This window comes from Dipodomys spectabilis, unplaced genomic scaffold (assembly GCF_019054845.1).
Source record: "Dipodomys spectabilis isolate Male_0828 unplaced genomic scaffold, ASM1905484v1 ptg000001l, whole genome shotgun sequence".
Taxonomy (NCBI): domain Eukaryota; kingdom Metazoa; phylum Chordata; class Mammalia; order Rodentia; family Heteromyidae; genus Dipodomys; species Dipodomys spectabilis.
The window spans coordinates 3,831,647-3,857,526 of record NW_024870678.1 but is presented as its reverse complement, the minus strand read 5'-3'; the positions used below and the strand labels follow the sequence as shown (position 1 = coordinate 3,857,526).

Genomic DNA, 25,880 nt, shown 5'->3' with positions numbered 1-25,880 from the left:
TAGGAGCATAAGAGGTTTTTCCACTTCCTAAGTTCTGCTTTGATTTCCTTTTTCAGGTTTTTAAGGTTTTCATCGTAGAGGTCCTTCACTTCTTTAGCTAATTCCTAGGTATTTTATTTTTTGTGGGGCTATTACAAAACGATTTGCTTTCCTGATTTCAGCCGTGCTCTTTTCATTGTTGGCATACAGAAAAGCCATTGATTTCTGAGGGTTAATTTTAGATGATCTTACTATCTGTAGAATTACACAAAGTTGAAAACACAAGCAGAGAGTAGAGTGGTGGTTACCAAGAGCAGTGGGGTATAAGGCTTATGGATGATGTTGACCAAAGAATATAAGATTTCATTACAGAGGAGGAGTAAGCTCAGGGAAACTATTGTGCTATTTTGGAATGGCATTCTTCTAAGACAGGTAAATCATCTCTCAAATGGTAGAAGTGAAAGAACTTTACTTATAACACATTTTTTAATGTGAGAAGATGCTAGTAGATAACTCAGAGATTTAGTATTATGAGGTAGTAATTTTCAAAAGTCTTTGAAAGAAGAATTCTTAAGAGCCACTATCTTAGAAATATCTCATTATTACATAATAGACATTAAGAAAATTTATACTAAAAAACTAAATACACAAAATCATAACTGTAAGTTCACACAGGGAAAAACCCCAAATATGCAAATTAGTATTATATACAGATTTTTGTTAAAATTTTAATATATATTATTTTTTTTTGTCTGTCATGGGGCTTGAACTCTGGGCCTGGGTGCTGTTTCCTAGCTCTTCAGCTCGAGGCTAGCACTCTACCACTTGAGCCACAGCACCACTTCTGGTTTTCTGGTAGTTTATTGGAGATAAGAGTCTCACAGACTATTCTGCCTGGGCTGGCTTTGAACGGCAATCCTCAGATCTTAGCCTCCTGAGTAGCTAGGAATATTTATAGCAGTCATTAATGTTTAAAAATTTACAAACATATTTTAAGGTGGGATGTGCCTATTAACTGCATTATTTCTATAAATTAGAAAAAGATAACCACAATTCAATTTTATTGAAGAATACTTAAAGCTTATAAGATAAGCAAAATTTAAACATTATTTGTATAAGAAAATTTCTTAATGCTAGTTCTTATGACCTTGGAGCCCAGTTTCTTATAAAGTAAGAGGTGAGCCACATGATTTCTAAATTCATTTTGGTATTAACATTTATAGCAGCCCTTACAGCCACTTTTAACAGTTAACTGGTATTTTTCTTTTTCCTTAGCTTTTATATTTTTTTTTATTGAAAGTACTATTATTTAAAGGAGTCTAAAATTCTTCCTGAGATCTGTAAGTTTAAATAAGTTAATAAATACATTTTCCCCTAAGATACTAAAAAAGAATTGAGTGAAATAAAAAAAAAATCACTAGATGGGAAAAATTAGGCTATTATGAATTTTATACAGCCCACAATTTAAGAAAACTTATCTAGATAAATAGATAAACCAAGGAAAACTCCTTAGTTGGAAGGAACATTGTTTTACAAAATAAGAATTTGGTTAATTTTCAGAACTAGCAAAGTCAAAGATATAGCAATGTACCCAGCAAACTCCATCATGGCCTTTCAACTGATCTGTCAGTTATAAAGAGAAAATGAGAGATTGGACCTGAATCTTCGAAAAATTTCATTTGCTGGCAATATAATCAGTGACCTGGTTTCCTTGCTATGAAATAATGATAGACCATTTACTTCATAGGGACATAAGCAGAACAAAATGAGCAAAGTTTTATTAATCCCTCAGTAGTAAAGTAGTTCTGTATTATGCAAACCCTTAACAAATAAGTCTCCCTAAAAATTCAGTTTTGATGATGTGATCTCTCTATGTAAGAGCCTCAGAAATCAGAGACATAGCTATGGCTCAGGCCTCTGTTGAAAGCAGAAGGCCTTGAGTTCAAACCCTCGAACTACCAAAACAATCAATCAAAACCCTCAGAAATCTATCAGCTATTCATCAAGACCAACTTTCTCTTGGCTCCCTAAACCCTGAACAGTATTCTACAAAGTACCATTCTAGGGTTTTATGGTTTTTTTTAGGTCTTTTAATTTAGATATCTGCTTTCTGAGTGAAAAATCTATAATAACCATTCATATAAAAATTAGCGACTTCAGTACTAATGATACCATACAAAACATTTAATAACTTTTACATGATCCATTCCAGTTATTTACATTAAAACAGCCTCCTGGAGACATAATAATCTAAATAACCACACAGAATTTTAGATACCTTCCCAGACTGGGATGTATACATAAGAACAGAGGATCTTCTATTGTTATCAGCCTCTCAATCCACTTATATAGGTTACTTACAGGCACGAGGTACTGTTTTTAAACAATACAAAGCATACATGCTGATGGAATATTGCTGATGAAAAATGCAGGTATCACATAAGAAAGATAAAGGAAAAACTTTTGCCTATTTAATTTTGTAGACTAAATCTCCTAATAAAACTTTAAAATTAGTAGAATCTAAATAGATACATACACATAAATTATGACATAGTTCCATATTTTACATCCTGTTGAAGTATAATTTAAAAATTCTTAATGCTGTTTGATTTTTAATAAAATCAAGTCAAGGCCTATTTCCTTCACAATATTATCACAAAAATTTTACCTGATCTTTAACTTTTTTCTTGAAAGTTCTGAAAATTATAATTTTATAAAGCAATATTTGGTTCTAAATAAGACTAGCAAACTGAAGAAAAACAGACATCATAGAAATATGTTGACATCACAGTGTCATATATGACATTACTTCCAAATTTTCTCATTTTCTTAATTTAGGAGCTCATTTAAAAATCATGAAACATATATGTAATATACAACCTCTCTTCAGTGAGGCAGCTGAAATGGTGCCAAGGGAATGAGAAAGTCTATATCGTTCACTAGTCTAGAGAGCCTTAAATAAGCTTAGCTTAAAAGCTAAGATGTCCTAGAGGCTCAAGAGCATGAGAATAAGACTGTACTCACTGCCTCTAGAGAGTAGCCGGAGCACTATCTAAATATAAGCACTGCCATTGTTGGCTATGCTACACATTTTAATGGCCACCTTTGAAGTACCATGGAAATCTAGGCCAAACACATGAAATCATTCTTGAACTCTGAGATAACAGACAAAAGACAAGGACTATATGTTATTAAATGAAAAGTACTAAGAAGATAATAGTACTTCACCTGAACCTTTAAGGTGCATGCCAAAGACCCTGCTTCTAAAGCCTAATTTCTGTTTTATAATGACTATTTTTTGGCATCTCTATGTGTTAATCAAGCATCCTTTTCCATTTTAATGTTTAGGAGTGTAATTTTTTTTTTTTTTGGTCGGTTGTGGGACTTGAACTCTGGGCCCAGGCGCTGTCCCTCAGCTCTTCAGCTCAAGGTGAGCACTCTACCACTTGAGCTACAGCACCACTTCCGGTTTTCTGGTGGTTTATTGGAGATAGGAGTCTCATGGTCTCTCCTGCCCAGGATGGCTTTGAACAGAGATCCTCAGATCTCAGCCTCCTGAGTGACTAGGATTACAGGCGTGAGCCACCAGCGCCCGGCTTAGGAGTGTAATTTTTTAATATAAACTTTCCTAAGTAGATAATAATCAAAGATGTTCTTAAATGGACAATGGAAATTATTTCTGCCAGGTTTTTCTTCCTTCATTTTTGTTTTCATGCTCTGTTAGTGTTTATTACCAGAGCTTGGGGTGGGGGTGGAGGTGGGGGAGAAAGTAACGGACAAAACCCCCCAAACTCCATGCAGTTAGTTCTTTGCTTTACTAAGTGCATCAAATACTGTGACTACTTTCCAGAAGTGTTAGTATGACATATCAGAGGCATTTGTAACTAAATGTTTTATAACACATCAGTTTACTTTATGGTTAATTATAATACTTCTTTATCAATGCTGAGAGGAAGAATCAGATATCTATGGGCCTGGGAATGTGGCTTAGGGTAGAGTGCTTGACTAGAATGCGTGAAGTCCTGGGTTTGATTCCTCAGTACCACATAAATGGAAAAGGCCATATGTGGCACGGTGGCTCAAGTGGTAGAGTGCTAGCTTTGAGCAAAAAGAAGCTCAGGGATAGTACCCAGGCCCTGTGTTCAAGCCCCAGGACTGGACAAAAAAAAAAAAAAAGGAATCAGATATTTTCATATTTCCTTTTTTAAAGGACGTAGTTTACCAGCTATCTATAGGTAGATAAAGTATCCTTACAAAAAAAAAGTACTATTTAGATTTTTGGATATCAGAAGGATCTATGTTCTAAAAGTTCAAATAGTAAATTTTTGTGAGAAAACTTTAAAAAATTCAGTAACTCTTAATCTACCTATATACGATTTAAATATTTCAAAAGGGAGAATCTTGAATATGTTTCCTTACCTCAGGAGCAAACATGGTCTCATAGGTAGGATTGTATTGAACTTCTTTCACGGCAGGGTCAAGGTGAACTCCAGTCTCCAAATCTTCCTAAAAAAAAGCCAAGTGAACATTAAAAATTTCACATGTAACTATTTCATTTTAGAAATTATACCAAAGCTTCTAAACACCAGCCATTTAAATCACCAATTATGATAATTATATTATTAATATATACTACTGATATATATTATTGATAATTCTAAAAATAAAAAGATTAATAACAATAATATTTGAATGTATATGTATGGCTAGTTTTAGAGGTATCATATGTAACAAATCTTCTTTTCAAAATATTTACTTTAGCTAGAGATGTGGTTCAAATGGTAGAGCTATTGCTTAGCAAATGTAAGGCTCGAGTTTAAACCCTAGTAGGACCAAAAAATAAAAGACAAAAAACTCTTAGAAATAAGTTAATTAGAAGATTCTAATTCTCTTTGTGTCTTAATTAACTCAGAAGTCTTGGTTCTCTTGTTCCACAGTCAGAAGAGGCACTGTTTTTATTTAGCAAGCCTATTAAATGTGTGAACAGATGGTTCTTGGTTTGGTACTGTAGAGGAAACAGAAGGAAGTGGCAGGGATTGAATCTTTTTAACCTAAAGTCTTAGAATCCATGTCAATGCTTCAACTTTTTTTCAATTCATTCCTCAGTTTAATGAACATTCTGGAAAAATCACTGGCAGTTCCTTTTGTAACTCTTCCACTAATAAATTTATAATGGTATCCCTAGTCTGGCCCTGTCTCTTGAACTGTATAGACTTGTATATCCAAGCTTAGCCTTGGGATCTTTTCTTAGAATATCTAACATACATCTGAAATCATTCTTGGCCTTGTTTCTCCTAATGACCTTCTAGGGTCCTCTACATTACTGGCAATTACATTCATAAGCAGTTGCTCAGGTCAAAATCTCTAAGTTATACTTGACTATTCTGTCATACACTATATTAATCCATCAGCAAATCTACCTTCTGTATATATTCACAACAACTTTTCATACCCTCTTTCCATCAGCTCAGTTCAATGAGCATCTTGCATCAGGATTACTGTAATGGTCTCCCTACTTTCTACACTTGCCCACCTACAGCCTCACTGCACATAGAAGCCAATGCAATGCTTTCAAAATACTAGTCAGAGTATAATACTACTTTGCTGTAGTCCCTTCATTTCCCAGTAGCTTTTCCACTCAGATTAAAAATATAATATATGTCTACAAAGCCCATTACAGTTCTTGGAAAGTAGGCCTGGCTCCCTAGAGTAGCTTTACAGGGCATGTTCCTTTTTCACTTTTGTCCTCTCTGAGCATCCACATATTTAAAACTTGTTATTCCATTATAAATATGTTTCCTTTAGTTAAGGCATGCTGATGTCATGCTGAAGGTAGGATATATCTTGTCAAGGTGATACAAATTAATGCTGCAAATTTTGCATACATGTGGGGTTTATAAAGTTAACAGTTATACTAGAGAAGAACGCATACCATGAATGATAATTTGCATAGTTATACAGGCCAATGATCAAAGACCAGAAAACCAATAAGAAAAATGCCATAGACATAGTTATTGTTCCAAAATCTTCCACTCATAAAATGTTTGCAACAACACTTATATTACAGGATATTTAGTTTCTCTAATCAAAGATAGAGTTCATCAGAAAAAGTGTCTTCCTTGAACTTCACTCCTCGCTAGTTCAAAACTGTCCATTTCCTTACCCATTTACCTTCTCCTTATAACTTCCAATTGCCACCCCCAATCCATCCATTCTTCCTTCCTTCTCTCTTTCCTTTTGTCTCACAGCCCTGATCCCATTCTTGGTCTCTGGATTCTCATATCCAATTGCCTACTGAATTTCATTATATGTGGATGTCACCATATCAAACACTATGCCACAGAACATTCGCTCTTCCCATACTTTATCTTCAGGCAGTCTTGCTCATTATGTATATTTCTCCAGAAATCCCATTCCATTCTTCCTTCTTCATATTCCACCTACTTCTGTCCTAGTTCAGGACTCTAATTTCCCCACTTTTGCCATATTAAACTAACAGGTGCTTTTAAAAAAAGAACAAGCAATTCAAAGCTTTCTGTACTACTTTGTGTCATAAGGCATTCCCTTTGTTAGCTGGTAACATCATCTTCTTATTTTCCCTGATCTGTTCCCTCTGCTTGCCCGAGGAAAAACACTTGAATGCTCACAGTCCTAAAGTATTTTTCACAGTATTTGTGACATTATTTGTTCTGTGTAACTTTTACTTATACTTACATGTTATATCCTTACTGCCTAGTAGAATTCAGGCCATTCAGTACATAAATATTTGTTAAATTAAAAAGCTGAAAGGAAAAAGCAATCCATGGAGAAATTAAATAGGATCAGGCTGACTAAAGGTTGCTGCGTTCGGCAATACAGTACAAAAAGATGTCTTCCAGAGTGATTTTGGTACTGACATGAGTCATAAAAAGATAGTTGTAAGGAGCATTTGTACAAATAAAAATATAGGAAAACAAGATCAGATTACTTTTTGGACTTTTAAGATGTTTGGCATGTGTTAGGCTGGCTTTGGCCTTCAACCTTCTGCCTTAGTCTTCCAAGTGTTGAGATTATAGGTATGTACCAGCATGCTAGTCCTTTCCTTATTCTTGGCCTGTGTTTCTGCCTGCTGTCTTCTTTCTTGTAGAAGTATGATTGACTATATCTTTTCTTAAGAAGAAAGAAAATTAAACTTAATTTTTTTCGGAAACCCCTCCCATCTGACATCTCATCTCTTGAAATCAATATTCCACATTGTGTGATGTTGTACAACTTCACATGCAGTTTAATTTTGTTGCTCGAATTTCTTGTATCACAGTTGATATTTATTTATTTATTTATTTGGGTTGGTCGTGGGGCCTGAACTCTGGGCCTGGGCACTGTCTGTCAGACATTCAGCTCAAGGCTAGCACTCTACTACTTGGGCCACAGCACCACTTCTGGCTTTTTCTACTTATGTGGAGCTGAGGAATCAAACCCAGCGCCTCAAGCATGCAAGGCAAGTACTCTACCACCAAGTACTCTAGCCCCATAATTGATATTTTTTGTTTGTCCTCTCAACTCCTGATATATATATATATATATATATATATATATATACACATATATATGTATATTAAAATCTCCTACTGTGATTGAGCACTTATCATTTTCTTATAGTTGTTAAATTTTGCTTAAATATTTTGCGCTTTCATTGTTATATCCCTCTTTGTGAATAGAATCTTTTATCATTATGAACTATGATTCATAAAGGAATAATTTGATAATACTGGACTAAGTAGACAATTCTATTCATCAAAAGGCAGAAAAAACTGTTAGGGGCCAAGTTACAAACAGAAAAGAATTTTTGCAATATATATGTCTGACAAAGGCATTCATAATACAAACATGTCCTACAGAAAAAAATGAAAAGACAGGGCTGGGAAGGCAGCTCAGTGGTAGAGTGTTCACCTAGCATGCATGAAGCCCTGGGTTTGATTCCTCAGCACCACATAAACAGAAAAAGCCCGAAGTAGTGCTGTGGCTCAAGAGGTAGAGTGCTAGTCTTGAGCAAAAGAAGCTTAGGGATAGTATTCAGGCCCTGAGTTATAGCCCCAGGAGAAACAAAGAAAGAAAGAAAGAAAGAAAGAAAGAAAGAAAGAAAGAAAGAAAGAAAGAAAGAAAGAAAGGAAGGAAGGAAGGAAGGAAGGAAGGAAGGAAGGAAGGAAGGAAGGAAGGAAGGAAGGAAAGAAGGAAGGAAGGAAGGAAAGAAGGAAGGAAGGAAGAAAATTATTTTTGAGAGAAAAAAAATAACCAATAACAAATATGAAAATATAATCAATCTCACTAGTGCTCACTGCATAAATTTATGTTTTGAGCCAAAATACTTGCTATTAGTCACAATACCAATTAGTTAAGTACTAAAATAATGTTTTCCTGCTTCATTTCTCCTTCTTTGATCAATTTCCAACCAATACATTTACTATATGCAAGTTTCCTCCCTGTCTACATCATATAAACAAGTGCTAATTCTCAAACCATCTATAGATACACCACTGCTCTCCCATCAGAGAATGGGGACCATTCAGTGTGGGGGGTGGGAGGGGAGGAGTAGGGATAGCCCAGCTCTGCATCCTTAGATGCATCTCTGGTCTCTGGTATCTTTATCTTACATACTTTATGTAATCTTTCCTCCTGGATTTCCTTACTTATTAATTTCTTAGAGCCTGAAATAAGCTCTAGAGTGCCCCACCTCTGACACTGCCAGCTCAGCTTTGAACTTCAGATTCTCAATGTATATACTTCAAGGTATTCTTTTTCACTTACTTTTTCCATTCTCTTTCCAAATACATTTCCCTTAATCTTGTATTCCAGGATTTGGAGATGCAAAGGAATAGACACAACAATCTCTGGGCCCCAGAATCAGTCGAGGTGAAAGTAAAAAGTTAACAAATCCCAGCAATGTGGCAAGTCCTGCAGTTGAGATATAAAAAGGAGGGACTCAGATAGACACAGCTGAGGAATCTGGCTCTGAGAACTGAAGGACAGTGGAGTCTGGGGTGTGGGATAGTAGCACAAGGCACGGGATTTTTGAGCAGAAAGACTAGTGTGAGCAAAATCATGACAAGAAAAAGGAAAATTAGACTTATGGGGCTCTACAGAGTTCAATATGTGGGAGAATGGCAGGCTTTACGAGGTACATAAGAAACTTAAAACTTCTCTAATAGGCAAGCAACATGGATTAATAATTCTCTAATAGGCAAATTGGGATTTAGAAACAACCTTCACACTGCATGTGGAGAAGAGAATGGGATGTAAAATTGGGGACAAAAATGGACTAAGTAGAAGGAAAAGACAAATGATGAAAAAATTTGAACTAAACAATGGCAGCAATAAAGTGAGTTGTTATATGTCACTAATTACAATGGGCAGGACCTACCACCCCAAAGAAAAGCATGAAAGAGAAAAGAAAGACCAATAGTTACTGGGAGAATTAAGAAAGGTATGAAAGTTATGCTAATGAAAAGAGAGAAGATACTGCATTGAGAAAAACTAATGACACAGAAATGGAAGCTAAATGACTAGCTTCAGGGACTGAGGACAAAAAGAAAAGGGTGACCCTAAGGGATGGAAGTGGAATGATTAATTGAAATGGGAAAAACAAAAGTGGGTTTTGAGGGAAAGAAAATGTTAATTTGGGGAAAGAAAATGTTAATTTTCCAGCATACTGAACTAGAGGTACCAGAGAGCCATCTGGGAAAGATGTTTACTAGGTCTTAAGCTAGTGAAGTGTTTAGGATTAGAAAAGAGAGCTGACATTTAATCACTATTTACTGCTAAAATTGCTTTCCATGGTTTATGAGAATTCTTATAACTCCATGAGATAGGCTCTAGTGTTGAACATTGCAGTGAAGATGAGAAAAGACCGGCACAGAGTACTAAGCAGGTTATGTATCCTAGAATCTTGACTCAAACCTAGGCTTAATGGTTATTTGTGAGCCATCAGCAGCACAGACTGAGTTTGAAGATATAGGAGAATTTGTGAAGTACAAACACTAATTTATTGAAGGAAAGGGCAGAAGAAAGGGGAGACCAGAAGGCTAAGGATAGCCTCTTGGAAGTCCTAGAGAATGTTTTGAGAAAGAGGAACAATTTAGCAGTGTTACTTCATGTGCAGATTCAAGTCAGGTAGCAGAACTTGACAACTGGAAGGCCTGGGGCATTGTCTAGAAGAACAGTTTTCCATGTAGGACCACAATGCATTGGGTTGTAGAGAAAATGGAGGTGAAGTAGTAAAGCAAGCTCCAAAAGCAGGGCTATAAAAAGAAGTTTCTGAAAGATTTAACTTAGGAGAGTTTTGTTTTGTTATGTTATAAAAACCAGTTTCCCAGCTGGTGATTCACATCTGTAATCCTAGCTACTTAGGAGGCTGAGACTTAAGGATCTTAGTTTAAAGCTAGCCTGGGCAGGAAAGTCCATGAAAGTCTTATCTTCAATTAACCACCAGAAAACTGGAAGTGGAGCTGTGGCTCAAAGTGGTAAGAGTGTTAACCTTGAGCAGAAGAGCTCAGGGATAGCTCCCAGACTCTGAGTTCAAGCCTCATGATCACCACCACCAACAAAAATACCAATTTTCCAATATTCTTTAATGCCAGATGTCCTAATAAAGAGTAAAACTCAGCTGGGCCCTATGGCTCAAGCTTATAATCCTCGCTACCTGGGAAGCAGAGAAGGAAAGTGGGTTAAGGTTCAAGCCCAGCTCAGGCATAAAAGTTTGTGAGACTTCATCTCAATCAACTGCTGGTTGAGATGGTGTGTGCCTGTTATCCCAGCAATGGGAGAAGCACAATGCCTGTGACTGTCATCTACAGAGACGGAAAGAAGCCCAAGTAGGAAGACTGAAGCCTAGGTTGAGCTGGGTAATACTACATGGAAAATTAACCAATGCAAAACAGGACTGGGGGTGTGGCTGAGGTGGCACAACACCTGCCTTGCAAGAGACCCTGAGTTAAATCCCCAGTAGTGTTAAAAAAAAAAAAAGGAGCAAAATTCATAACTAGGTCCTTAAAAGCTGGTTAAAAGACTTATGTGATAAACTAGGTGGGAACACTCTCTGATTACCCATATGGAGCTCTAATGCCAAGTGATGGATGCTCTCAGCAAGTTACAGACATACCATTATTTTCCTTATTCCTTAACCGCTCTGAGCTGTCTGCCTTCCCAGGTTTCCTAGTCACCTAAGCTTGGGAACTCCTCCCTTAGTCTACGTGGGACTGACTTCTCATTCTTTGAACTGTCTTTTTCAGAGAGGACTTGCCTGACCAACCTGTCAAAACCATACTCCTTCTTTGTTCCTTATTTTGGTATCTTATATAGTTTATGTTATAGTATTCAATCCAATCTGGAGCTACTTTATTTGGTCACGCTTAATTGGCTGCCTCTTCCCCTAGAACGTATGTATCCTGAGGAAAAGAAGGCTGGCTTGTTGGTCTCCATGGCTTCACCCTTAAAAAGGTACTTGGCAAATAACACGTGCTCAATAAGTAATTGCAAAATGAATGATACAACCCACTGTCTCCCTTTAACATCCTCCTCTTTGGAGATCTTGCATGCGGTTTCTAAGTCCAATGCACGTTTGCTATTGTATTAACATAGAGACCACAAGAGTTAACCTCTACAACACTATCACTAGATATCTGGCTACAGACTATACGCCTGAAATCTTTACAATACTCCTCTGGCACAGAAAAATGCTTACCTCTACTACAGACGGGAGCAAACAGGATAGTTGCATGTATCCTTCGCTCAAATTCACACAAGTGGTAGAGCCAGAGTAGAAACTAGTTCTCCCTAATCAAAACAAAGTCAGGCTACTTTGGGAAATTCGGATCGTTTTATTTACGTCCTGAGACTACACTGGCTCTAAACAGCCCAGGTCATGTAGTCCACAAATTCAAGTTTTACGCTCTCTTTGACCACTTGTTTTCTGATGGACAGACGCGCGGGCAGAGCCGTGGAGGGTTGTCCCAAACGTGCACTTCTCCCAAAGATGACGAGCGTGGGAACGGGCTGGAGCTACGTGTTAGCAGTGATCTCTCAGCACTCTGGGGTGACCCGAGAACTAATGGCAAGCGACGGGGATGGTACCGAAGCCAATTCTCCCAAACACCAGTAGCCAAAACACTTACCTTAACGGCCACCTCCGGAGCCGAGTCCACCGCCACTGCCAGCGAGGGCTTGGCCGAGGGAGATTTAGTCAGATGCATGAGGGAGTCGGCGGCTGGCAACGGACACCGACCACCCTCACTGTCCGAGTCCGATTCAGACCCCGAGCCCGAACCATAGGAAGCGGCTAAAGCTGCGATGGCAGCCGACATGACGGCGACTGTTTCTCCACTACAGACACCAGGCCCGGGCGGAAGAAGCAGTGACTCCCAGGTCCTAGCAGATTACTAGAGAAGACATCATTTACTTCCTTCGCTAAGAAATCACTTATCAAAGTTTAAAACAATATATAATTTTTTACGAGAACTACACTCAAGCACGGAATTCTCAAACTTTTATCTAGGGAAGCAGAGAGAATCCCCAACTACCATAACTTTCAGGACCTAGTTGGGTTAGATTAAAGGCTGAGTTCTAAAATACCTTGCGGCCTGGAGGCTCCCGTCCTGCAGCGCGGCGGGAAGTGAGAGATGGATGATGGGAAATGTAGTTTGGAAGCGAGGGGCGGGGCTACGAGGGCAGGCTTCCCTTCGACCCCGCCCCCGAATGGATAGTTCATTCAATTGGCTATCATCTTCCCTCAACCCCTAGCCAAGCAGGGTTCTCTCTGTCCCCCTCCCCCCAAATGTGAGGATTGGGTAATACCACAGAGCCCCAGGAAAGGGGGGAAAGCCATCTTTACCTCATCGGATGGATAAGTGGGCGGGGGCTGGGTTGGTCACCAGGGCCGCACCTGGGCTCTGGGGGCTGCGAGGTTAGGTGAGAGTCTTCAGTGAGAACACCTGCGGCTGGGCCCGGAGTCGCTCCTGGGAGAAAGGGTCGGACGTTAGGGGGAGCGAGCCGCGGCTCCCCCCGCTGCGGGCGAGGATCTCCGCGCCCGGTTGTGGAGCGTCGCGCGCGGGGAGGGGGCGGGAGGAGGGCCGCGGCTGCTCGCGGTGTTGTTCGCCCGCACATCCCGCACACCGTGGGTCCGGCGGCCGGCGGGCGCCCCGGGCGACGTACCCAGGGGCTCGGGCGCTTCGGCTGCTTCCTGGAGCCGGTTCCCTCTCGGAACCCGACGCTCCCGGGGGCTCTAGGTGGAGTCCCGGGGCTGAGCGGGACGGGCGGCCGCCGCCGAAGCATGCAGAAGGGGTAAGGCAGAGCCCCTCACGATTCCACGGTGAGCACGAGTCTCTCAGGGATTTTATCTTTCGGGGGAGGGGGCCTAGGAAAGGAACACGTCCTCCTCGCCGGAGACCGAGCGCCAGCCGCGTGGACCTCGGGTCTGCCAAGGTTGCGGGAATGGATGGGCGCGCCACTCCCGCGACGCCCCCCACCCCCATCCCGCGTCTCCCCGGCTCCCGCCGCCCGGGCTGGACGCCTCGGGAGACCCAGGCTGGCGCGCCGGGGTCTGCGTTGCAGGACCGGCCTGAGGCTGCTCGGGGAGGAGAGACTGCGGGTCCCACCTGAGGTGTGTGTGTGGGGGGGGTCTGCGCTCAGCTGCCCGCCCGCCCCCACGACCCGCCCCCCGGGCCTTCGGGTTCTGGGGGAGGCTGCAGCCCGGGGGTGGCCCGGGAAGCCCTGCTGGCGCTACGTGCCTTGCTAAAGCCGTCTCTGCTTGCGGACGCGGCGACGGTCTGTCTGTAAAGGCGTAACGGTAAAGCGGGCGCCCACGTCCCTTTTTTATTTTATCTTATTTATTTATTTGTTTTGTTTTGGAGAGGAGGCAAAGCGGACCCCTCGCCTTGGATGCCTGTTAACGGGGAGGTGCCCGGGGCAGAGTTCGGGAGCCGCGCTCCCAGCTCTGATGTCGGCTGAACTCGCCCATTGTGCCACCCAGATAATTATTCAACTATGCAGCATCCATTGCACCTTTGCCATTTTTTCTTTTCCCCTTGCTACAGCATGCCCCCTAGCTTCGGTACTTCGACACCTTCTCTTGCACTTGGGGAGGATGAACGAGAATAATGATGAAAAGAAAGCACATCCGACCTGTCCTGTAACCGGTTATTAATTAATGAGTGCCCAGTTAGGCTAGGTACTTGAGTACGACGCATTCTAACCCTAGCCTTTTTCTAACATACGCCGTGTCTTAGATGCTGTTTTAATTTCTTTTTGGTGTTGCATTCACGTATTCGCCAAGTCTTATGTCTGTTTGGAATTTATTGTCGTCGATCTCTCAATCCGTCTAATGTTCTTGCATGCAATTTATATGGTAAACTTTCATCTTTCTAAAATTTGATAGCACTATACCATAATTACAAATGCAATCTCAGTTTGAACTCTGAGAGCTAGGTTAAATATTTATGCCTTAAGTTTCTATTTGGAAAGAAATATGATTATGTATCTTGAATATTTGAATAAACTTTATATTAAATTTCTCAAGCTTTGAATAAGAAAACGTTTGTTGTTATTTTCTCGGTAGCAGAATATTTGATTGCTAATCACAATCTTCAGTTGAATGAAAGGCAGGATTTGCTATTTAAGATGGGGTTCTTAACTGCCTTATTGCTTCTTAGTTTATCGGAATTTAATTTGTTATTCAGTTCCTTGTTAGAGGTTTTTATATCCTTTTTCTAACTTTTATCTACAAGGCTGTATTCTACCTGAAAAAAGAAATATTTGTCTGAAGACATAATAAGGAATGGTTGGTTTATTGATTATGTTAAAGACTGCAAATCTCATCGAGAAGAAAGAACTAAAAAGTAAAGGTTTACTTTTTGTAATTGTCCCTTTCTGGGTTAAGCTTGTTACATTAACCCTTTTGCTCAAACCAGAAACACCTATAAACGTTGCAGAGGCCGTTTGAATACACAGCAAGTGTTTAATGGAAGTGGCTCACTTGGAAGTTGATGGTGTAGAATCAGTTAACTTGGTTAGGAAATGACCTTGCAATTTACAAAATGGACAGCTTTGTGTCTTGGTTTCCTGATGTGTAAGTAAAGATAATACTCATTTACTCCACAAGGTAGTATTCACAAATTGAATGAAAATGTTTTCCTATTGCTTTTAAAGAAAATTTAAATATTTTGGCTCACGGGTAAAGAAAGAATTCCTATGTAAAAATACAGTAAAAAGATTTCTTTAGGATTTTCTTTGGCACTTTAGGATGTTTGATAGTTTTTGCTTTGGAGAGATAATGGCTCTAAATTGTATGATTTCTCATTTATAAAGGAGTTTTAATTGCAGATTTAATGTTATAAAGAGTATATATAGTTAAACCATAGCCATAGTTAATACCAATAATAATTGTTACTTAGTAAAAAATGGAATATTAAGTTTGTGAGAAATAAGTACACAGAAAATGTTAAAAGTTTTTTTTATTAAAAACATTATAGGTGGCACAATCCAAAATACATAGTTGTGATCATTTATAAGGAATAATATGGACATATGTGGTTTAGTATTCAATCTTGTAAGTATCTATACATTTAGAGTTAATAATTTTATATTGTGAAATACTATAATTATAGTTTTTCTTACTTTTAGGAATAATTTAAGATATATTTTCCTAGTGCTTGATTATCATTCTAACAGTAGTTAGTAAATTTGATTCCTTAATGAAAGCCTTGATTCAGTCAACTAGCATTAGCAAAACCCACTATTGTAAGATCATGTTAATAGACCTTGTTTCAGACCAGTACTTTTGGTTATTTTGTGTGAGAATTTTATATAGATAATAAGACTCTTAAAGTGTGTTTAAATTACTGTTTGTTATATGGAGTTTCTTTTTTTAAGATTTGATAACAAATTTATAATGTTTAAACTAATAAGCTAAATTTCAGCTATCATTACTTGAGCAAATGCAGTTAATTCATGTTTTCTTTAGCTCTTAATAGTTCCTATCTTGAACTTACTGTTATAAATCCAAAGATTCTAGCATAGCATTTAATGAAAAGCAAAGGCTCCATCTTTTTGGTTGTTGTTGAACAAATAAAATAAATAATAAATACTATTTGAACTATTGTACTGAATGAAAAATTTGAAAATATATTTATGAAATATTTTAATTAATAGAAAATATTTTATTGCCAGAGAAAAGAGAAAAAATATGTTTGGATGTTCTCTGTAACTTCTTTTTATCTCCATTTATAATCCTTTTACATTAGTGAATTAGCACTTAGACATTGAATAATGTCTATGTTATATTGTATATGTTGGTAACCAAAATGAAATGATATTAACCATTTTTTCCTTAACGTTATAGCTCACTTCATTAACTTTTCTTGCTTTTTCAAAATTAGATAGATGTAGAAGTATTTTTCTTTTTGACTTTAAATTTTCCAGTGACATCTTAATAAAAAGAAGTATATACATTAAATTGTGTGCTGAGTACATAATTTAAAAAATAAACGATCCCTCTAGGAAATGGAAGAATGAGGTTTTTTATCTTTGTTGCTGTTTTTTCTTTTCTTTTTGTCTTGTTTGTTCATTTATCTATCTTTGAATGGGTAAAGTGGGGCACAAAAATGAGGGACAAATGGTGAACGAGTGCAGCAGTGATACTCACTAGACACTGTGTTGAAACTGAACTATACAACTGGTGGGTGGGAACAGAAGGGAAAAAGTGGGAAAGAGTGAGGGAAGGTGTGACAATTTCCAAAAAGAAATGTAGTCTTTACCTGACTTCTGTAACTGTAATCCCTCTGTACATCACCTTTATAACAACAGTAAAACATTTTTAAAAAGATAAATGATCCCCAAGGAAGAACTTTTTTTTTTATAGAAATAAGAATCTTTTTTTGTTCGTCACAGTCATCTTCTGATTCGGAATTTCAAGTCTTTCTGAATTGGTAGCCCTAACTTGGATTTATTGTATTTTAAAACATATAAAACGGTTTGGGTCTCAGGACTTCATTTCTAAAAAATAGCCTAATAGTTAAAACTCAGAGTTCACTAACATCTATATAACTCATGATATGCTTGAATTATAGGACTATTGTTAGTAACACTAGAGAAATATCAAATTACACTAATAACTAATGCAAATACTATATTAAAATACAACACTCTGACAATCCTTTTATCTTAGTAAGCCTGACAATATTTTTAGGAACTTGCCTTCTTTTACCCACTGGCCATGAAGCAGGGGGATATTCCTCAGTTTACTGTGTGGTAAGAAGTTAGCTGAAAGGAGCTCAGATTTTGTACCTCTCAGGGTCTTTACTTTTATCAGTTGCAAAATGAGATGATTGAAGTAGAGACTTCTGAGGCCGCTCTTGATGACCAAAGTCTAATGGACTTGGAAAATATGTGCCACTCTGTTTTTCTTATGAGCCAATCTCCCACCCTTTCCCCGCCCCACCTCCCATTACTGCTTATATGCCTCTTGTCAAAAATTTCTCCTTCCTGGAATCTACCTCTGAAGAGAGGGAAAACATTCCTGTTTTGGGAAGGAAGAATGTTTTGTTCTTTGTTATATTTTTTATATTGTTCTAGAAGTGATATACAAGGGATTACCTTTACATATATTGGTGTTATTATATTTTTTATTTGGTTCTTTAATTCTTATATAAACTCCCAGCACAATCAAGAAATGGAATTAAGATGGCATGGTTTGGGGCTTTGATTTGGATGTAATAGAGCTGGAGGCAGACTGAAAAAGTGAGCTTATGAATTCTTCAGGGATAGGGCCAGTTCTGTTTGTTTGGTGGCTTGACTTTGCTTCATTTTGATTCTAGTGCTTGTTTTTTAGTTTAAGCTAAATGGATTTCAAGTGGGTTCTGTGGTGACAGAATAGCAGGCAAGTCATTATTTTAGGAGAGTGGGAAGATCAGAGTGCCTGAGAAAGAGTCATGAAACACAGCTACATTGGACATGTAGATTGGAGTATTTTGTATGTGTTCAGTTAACTTATTTTGAGATTACTGATTTTCAAGGATAACATATGACTTTATCTCCTAAGAGGAAAGAAAATAATACTGCATGCTTGCTTATATTTGCAACGATGGGGGTACTATTGCAATTATTTGATTTAATTGATACTATCTTTCAAGAGGATTTTAGGGAAGGAGGTTAACTGAGTTGAAGAAGTTATTTTCTCTAGCAAATTGAAGCCCAGGTTCTGAGAACATCTTTCACTCACCTTTCACCATTTAGTTACTGTTGGAGCACTCATTTTCATAACTTGATAATGACAGTGATGCTCTCTGCTACCCTCCCTGTATTTGCAGTTAATTGATCTAGTGGTCATTACCAATCTGCACCATACTAGATAAATTATTCACTTAGCACCTTTAGGACCAACTAGATGCTAAAAGGGTAGATCTCTATCTTCTTAAATCCATAGTAAGAGAGACAGATAATGAACCAATACACACATTTATAATTAGACATTGTATTGAATGCTATGAAAGAAAATGATGAACCTAATATAGTTTGAGAATCAGAGAAGGCTTCTTGGAGGCAAGATTAGTGAAAGTTAGGTAAGGGCTGGGAATGTGGCCTAGTGGTAGAATGCTTCCCTAGCATTTATTTATGAAGCCCTAGGTTTGATTTCTCAGTACCACATAAACAGAAAAAAGTCAGAAGTGGCGCTGTGGCTCAAGTGGTAGAGTGCTAGCATTGAGCAAAAGAAGCTGAGTTCAGGCCCCAGGATTGCCCCCCCCCAAAAAAAAATCAGTAAAAGTAAAAGATCATGACTTGAGGTAAATAAAAACTTGGATACACAGCACCCACATAAAATCTGTTTGTACAAGGGCTGTGGATTTTAAAAGTCTGTTAGTGAAGTCTGAGGGCTAATGACTGGAGCAGATTTATTTTTTTTAATAAAGACTTTGGAGGGACTAGAGCGGTCAATCACTGTTGTTTCTTTAGTTTATTAGCCCAGTCTAGACAATTGTCACCTTACTAGTCCAAGTCACTCAGCATTTTCCTGGGCCTTACGTGCCCATGTGTTCAATAAATTTGTTATTCTCTCCTGTTCACAAAACTATAAAATACAAAATTCTAGCCGGGCACCGGTGGCTCACACCTGTAATCCTAGCTACTCAGGAGGCTGAGATGCGAGGATCACGGTTCAAAGCCAGCCTGGGCAGGAAAGTCGGTGAGACTCTTATCTCCAATAAACCACTAGAAAACCAGAAGTGGTGCTGTGGCTCAAGCAATAGAGTGCTGGCCTTCAGCTGAAGAGTGCAGGGACAGCACCCAAGTCCAGAGTTCAAGCCCCACGACCTACCAAAAACAAAAAACAAAAATATATATAAAATTTTGAAACAATGATCTGTTTCTTGTTCTTTGAACTAGGTAACAAGGACTTAAGGAACAAAAGAATAAGAAGAGAAGTAAACACAAAGTCTTAACTATAATTTGTATTTATCTGTGGTTCTGGGATTGAGTTAACCAAAAATAGTACTTTCATTTTTTTTTTTTTGGGTGGGTCTTGAACTCTTGGCCTGGATACTATCCCTCAGCTCTTCAGCTCAAGTCTTAGCGCTCTACCACTTGAGCCACAGCACCACTTCCAGTTTTCTGGTGGTTAATTGGAAATAAGAGTCTTACCGACTTTCCTGCCCGGGCTGGCTTTGAACCTACATCCTTAGATCTCAACCTCCTAAGTAGCTAGGATTACAGACATGAGCCACTGGCGGCCCAGCCTTAATGTAGTATCTTTGTAAGATTGGATTTTAGCACAAAGTAGTTGAAATTGTATTTCTGGTACTTATCCACTAATAGTTTCCTATCAGTTGGATAGTTGTGCAAGATTACATGTTAATAGAAGGTTGGAGTTTGAATGTGTGTAATTTCAAAACCCTTCTTTTTAATCCCCCATTACCCTGTGCTGAAGGTAATGATCCTAAAGAAATTCTCTAGGAAAGGATATTGAGTGTACACGTATCTCTTGGATGATGAAGACAGCAAAGTTTTGTGGTTGTTTATCTGTTTGGTGTGTTTGACAGTAGTATAGCCTCTCCGCATTTTTTTTATTCTTGAGTAACTTACCAAGGTCTCCTCCAATAGATCAATGGTTCTATATTGACTGAGTCATTTTAAAGGGAGAAAAGCTTATGTGTCATACATGAATTAATTTGTTTGATTCTTCTATCAGAATTGCTTTGTCATATTTTGGTTTTGCTGGGGATTAAACTCAGGGTGTTGTGCCTGCAAGGCAGGCAGGCACGCACTCTACCACTGGAGCCATGCCACCAGCCTCTTTGACTTATTTTCAAGACAGAGTCTCCTCTTATGCTTAAGCTGTCCAGGATTGTAGTCCTTCTACTAGTGCTTCCTGTATCTCTGGGGATGACAGATGCATGCCACTTTTCCCAGCCATTGTACTTCCCTTGTAGCTGAGATAACAGGCAGGCACTCTTGTCTAGCCAGTAGCCTATGAGATGGAATCTCAGGGAATTTTTTACGCCTGCTGCCCTTGAACCTCAGTTCCAGTTTCTGCTTCCCAGTTAGCTAAGATTAGACTTTAGCCACTGAGCTCAGCTTTTTTTTTTTTTATAATGTTTTAATAGAAACATTACCTAAATGCCTTTTTTGTTGTTGTTTACAATTTCTTACTAACATATTAGTTTTCTTAGGATGGGGGATTTCATTGTTATATCTTCACATATCTTTTATTCCAATCAAACTCGTCACCTCTGTCATACCACCTTCCCCCCTTGTTTGTAATTTTTTTGGGGGGCGGGTCCGGTTGTGGGGCCTGAACTCTGGGCCTGGGCGCTGTCCCTCAGCTCTTCAGCTCAAGGCTAGCGCTCTACCACTTGAGCCACAGCGCCACTTCCAGCTTTTTTCTTTTTGCTTATGTGGTGCTGAGAAATCGAACCCAGGGCCTCAGGCATGCAAGGCAAGCGCTCTACCACTGAGCCACCTTCCCAGCCCTTGTTTGTAAATTTTTATAACCTACATGCACTAAGGGTTACTCCAGAGAATTGTTGGAGAAGGTTAAGAAAAGAGAGAGAATAGATGAAACATTTTGTATTTCACTGGAGGATAAGAACTAAACTAAAATACAAATTCTGTGTGGCTAGGATGTTATTGGTATTATTGACATTTTGAAAGAATTCTCATTTGGTCTCACTGATTTTTTTTCCTCTATTTATTTCTTGTCTCATTGATTTCTTTCCTAATTTTTACTATTACCTTTTCCTTTTGCTTGCCTTACGCTTCTTATAGTATTCTTTCTCCAGTTTTCTAAGGTGACAGCTTTGAATATTGATTTTTGAGCCTTTTTAATACATGCATTCAGTGCAATAAATTCCTTCTTATTACTGGGACTGATATATTCCACAAATTTTGATAACATTTTCATTTAGCTCAGAATATTTAAAAATTATCTTGAGACTAAAACTATGTTATTTAAAAGTATAGTGTTCAATCTCCAAATAGTTTGGTAGTTTCCCTCAGTCTTTCTACTATTCTACTATTGCTGTCTAGTTTAATTCTTTCGTTGTCTGATATTGTGTCATTTCTATTTTAAAATTTTAAAGGAATATTTTATGGCCCCATAATTTGCTCTGTCTTGGAGAATAGTCCATCTGAATTTGATAAATATATACATTCTGGGATTGGGCAGGTGGCTCAGTGGTAGAGCGCTTGCCTTGCATGCATGAGGCCCTGGGTTTGATTCCTCAGCACCACATAAGTAGAAAAAGCCAGAAGTGAAGCTATGGCTCTAGTGGTAGAGTGCTAGCCTTGAGCTGAAGAGCTGAGGGACAGTGCCAAGGCCCAGCGTTCAGGCCCCATGACTAAAAGAGAAGGAGAGAGAGAGAGAGAGGAGATACACATTCTGCTTTTGTTGGGTGAAGTACGATATGTGTGTCAGTTAGATCCAGTTGATAGATGGTGTTATTTAGTTCAACTGGATCCTTACTAATTTTCTGCCTGTTGGGTCTATCAGTTATTAATAAAGAGATGCTGATGTTTCCAACTGTGATTGTGGATTTAGCCATTTTTTCTTGTAGTTCTGTTAGTTTTTGTCTGATTATTTTAATGCTCTGTTGTTTAGAGATTACATTTTAAGACTTGTTACTTTAAGCTTCCTTTAAGTTTATGCTAACATGGTATATCTTCCATCACTTTACTTTTAATCTGTGTATATCTTTATATTCACTAATGTTAGTTTCTGTCTTTTAATTTGTATATTTGGACAATTTACATTTAAAGTGGTTATTGATATAGTTGGATTAATACCTGTCATATTTGCAACCATTTTGTATTCACTTCATTTGTTCTTTTTTGAAAAAAAACCTTCCCCTCTCCCATCCATTGTAACACTGCTGCCATTCATTTCACTTAATACCCTATACCTTTATTTGATTATGTTGAATAAATAATTATTTATTTAATAAGAAATAGGAAGATTTTAGCTTCATTTATTCATTCTCTGACACTCTTCATGTTTTTGTACATCTGGTATATATTATTTTCTTTGCTTCCAAAGAAGTTGCTTTGTTGCACTTTTCCAAGCATATTTACTGAGAATAAATTCCTTTGCTTTTATCTGAGAAAGTCTTTATTCATTTTTGAAGAATAATTGAGTACAGCATTCTAGAATGGTAAGTAAGTTTTATTCTCCTTCAGCACTTGGAATATTTTATTCCACTGTTGTTTCAGTGGTTAATGATGAAAAAGTCCAATGTAATCTTTACACTTTCCCCATCTATAGGTTAAAGTGGTTGTTCTGTGGCTCCATTCAGGATTTCTCTCTCCCTCTCTCTCTCTCTCTCTCTCTCTCTCTCTCTCTCTCTCTCTCTCTCTCTCTCTCTCTTGTCTTTCTGCAGGTTGAATGAGGTGTTTTCAGCTTTTTTACTGAGGTTTAAACTCAGGACACTTAAGCCACACCTCCAGTCTGTTTGCAGTTGGAATATCATGTACCTAACCTAGATTTTCTGGCTTTTATCCTGCCCTGGTATTCTTTGAGCTTTATAGATTTGTTACTTGGTTTGAATTACTAAAAGTGGAAAAGTTCTAAACACATATGTGTGCTAGGCATCATATTTTTGTGATGTAATCTTTACAACAACCTGTAAATAAGGCTAATTCTTAATAGTTAAGGCAAAAATTAAGATTTAATTAGAGATTGGGAGAGATTTGTTTTTACAACAGTAAACACTATTTAACTGCATCATTCTTGCTCCTGATTCAGTGTTTGTTGAGATAAAGAGAAAAAAATGAATTACTTTGACTTACTTTTTCAATAGCAGTTTTAGAGATAGTTATTGTGAACTGGATTCAGTGTTCAAAACATATGTATTTGCTCAGATTAGTCTACCATTAAAGGAGTTGAATGAATATGACACTAATATATCTTTTTGATGAGAATGCAGCTATTTTGCCAGTATTTGCAAATAACCAGGAGTTGGCTGAAATTGAATGTGTGATACATACCTGTAATCTCAGCACTAAAGAGGCTGAGTCAGGAGGATCGTGAGTTCCAGGCCATCCTGGGTAACAATAAGACATTGCCTTACTTAATTTAAATTTAGTTTAAATCTTAAGCGATTTGGAACTATTACTAGAAACTGAAGCTTAAAGAATGAGTAAATTTACTTTTTGCCAAAGTAGGGAGTCATGGCTAATGAATTTGATTCTGAATACATATGTTGGATTTGTGATAGTGATGTCTCCTTGTAGCTGTCTGGCAGACTGATAGCATGGGACTAAATATTGTCTGTAGCTTTAATGTTATTTAAGGGTATAGAAATAATGTAGTGGTGGTAGTTCAAAATCTGTGAATAGGTGGATTTCTAAACAAGGGAGAGTAGATACCTGGGATATATCAGGCCTATTTGCTTCTGACTTATGTTTACAGAGTAGGAAAGACAGGAGAGATAGAAGAGGATTTGAAGGTGTGATGTGAGGAGACATATGTGTTGCATTCTGATGGGATTACTCTCTTCTCTTTTTTTTTTTGTGTGTGGGGGGGGTCTGGTCGTGGGGTCTGAACTCTAGGCCTGGGCACTGTCCCTCAGCTCTTCAGCTCAAGGCTAGCGCTCTAAGATGGGATTATTCTCTTGAGGCTTGGGACTGTTCTCAAGGACTAAGGTCTGTGGTCTGAGTAGATCTCTGAAGAGAAATCCGGAATGCTAGTCATTAGGAAGGAAAGCAAAACTAACTATATGTTAGTGGATTTTAAAGTAGAGGAGAATGAGAGGATTATAGGACTTGGTGAGGCCTAACAAGTTTTCTAGAGAAGAAATGAAGAGAGAAAGGATATTTAGGTCAGAATTACATTTGTCAATGTTAGAAACTTCAGTTTCGAGCAGAAGTGTTTTAAGATGTGTACACCAGTACTTGATGTGCTTAGTGGTACAGGACAAGGCATTACTTCTTAGTCCTAATGGAACCATCAGGACAGATGGGGTACACTTTTAAAAGTCTTGTTCTTGTCCAACATTTTCAGTGTTCCGATGCTTCTAACGCTTTCACTGGAGTTGGCATGTAGTACAAGCCTTAGCATTTGATGTGGGAACCGTAGAGGGATGAAAAGGATCTTGAATTACTACCGATTGCTCTATTACAAATGTATTTTCTTTGCTTGCAAAAATAAGACTTTCATTATGGTAGAAGCCATCAACCACGCTGTACCTTATACAGTAGATTAGTGTTAATATCGTAAAAGTCATCACTTCATTGTCACAGAAGGAAATGAAATAGAGCTTGTCTTTTAATGGATTCCTATATAAAGAACTTAGTTTCATTCTTAGCATTAAAAAGAAAATGTAAATTTCCTTTTGTTATTTATATTAAAATGACTTTAAGACCTGTCATGGGCTGAACATGAATTTTAATTCTATTTCTAGTAGTAGGGACTGATTTGTGAGTTCTCCAACTGACTTTTTAATCCTATTTTAATTTTTTTCTTTTGAAATGGAATTTTGCTATGTTGCCAGGCTAGCCCTAAACTTCTGTACTCCTGGGTTTCATTTGCTGATATGCTAGCTTCAGCCTGCTGAGTAGTCTAGTTTCCAACTAATTTTAAGTTCATCAAGTTCACACATTAAAGAACTGTTATGTAACAGGTTATGTTAGGGCTAAAATCTTGGTAAAATAGTATTCACTATTTTTATGAAATCTTTGGGGATAAACAATTATTATAAAATAGCTTTGAAGTAAACATAGTAATGTAATTGTTGTCAGTATATTTTAAACCAAAGGAGTAAGACTGTAGGTAGTCCTAAGGTTTACATGAAACATCCAACATGGTATTTAAGTTACTGCTCATCACTATAATTTTGTATTTCTTTTGTTTTTCATCATTTAGTTCTGTCATTTAAAAAATAATTTTTTAAAAATAATTTTAAAATAATTTTTTAATTATTTTTAAATGATTATATTTAAACTGATTTTTTGAATTTGACAATACTGGAATTTGTGCTTACTAGGCAGGCAGACACACTACCACTTGAACCATGCCCTGGCCCTATTATTTAAAATTTTTAAGTGACTATACCAATCAGGTAAATTCAAAGGTTATAATGATATATAAAAAAATTAAGTCACTTATATATATTTTGTATTTATATTTGTAAATATATTTTTTCATTTTTATTTGTAGCTACCTTATCAAATTAATGTTAGAATTATTTATAATTGACTTTATTTGAGGATGATAGGTTCTAAGTTACATCGAAGAGTATATTCTCTAAATTACATAGAAATATATCTCCCAGTGAGCTCAGATGTAAGTAGGTTAAATAAACAGAAGAGACCACTGATTGTAACAGGTAACTGATATTGGTGAGATGTGTGGCACAATTGGGAGTGAAAGCATGAATAGGACAAATTTAAAA

At 37.8% G+C, this 25,880-nt stretch overlaps 2 protein-coding genes across 4 annotated transcripts in view; one reads left to right on the top strand and one right to left on the bottom strand.

The window, feature by feature from the left end:
• Positions 1-12,461, bottom strand: part of Cdc40 (cell division cycle 40) — a 43,484-nt gene extending 31,023 nt beyond the window's left edge. The window contains exons 1-3 of one of the 2 annotated variants that reach the window (XM_042687229.1): positions 12,126-12,213; positions 8,764-8,910; positions 4,399-4,485 (exon numbers count right to left, since the gene is read on the bottom strand). In XM_042687229.1, the coding sequence (XP_042543163.1) occupies positions 4,399-4,485; positions 8,764-8,772 (96 nt within the window). In that variant the 5' untranslated portion in view covers positions 8,773-8,910; positions 12,126-12,213. Of the gene's footprint in view, positions 1-4,398; positions 4,486-8,763; positions 8,911-12,125 lie in introns of both variants that reach the window. The other variant, XM_042687169.1, reaches the window with a different exon arrangement.
• A 687-nt stretch (positions 12,462-13,148) lies between these two features.
• Wasf1 (WASP family member 1) overlaps positions 13,149-25,880 on the top strand; it is a 42,618-nt gene continuing 29,886 nt past the window's right edge. For both annotated transcript variants that reach the window (XM_042692479.1, XM_042692416.1), the window contains exon 1: positions 13,149-13,318. The gene's annotated coding sequence lies outside the window, so the exon portion shown is untranslated. The remainder of the gene's footprint in view (positions 13,319-25,880) is intronic.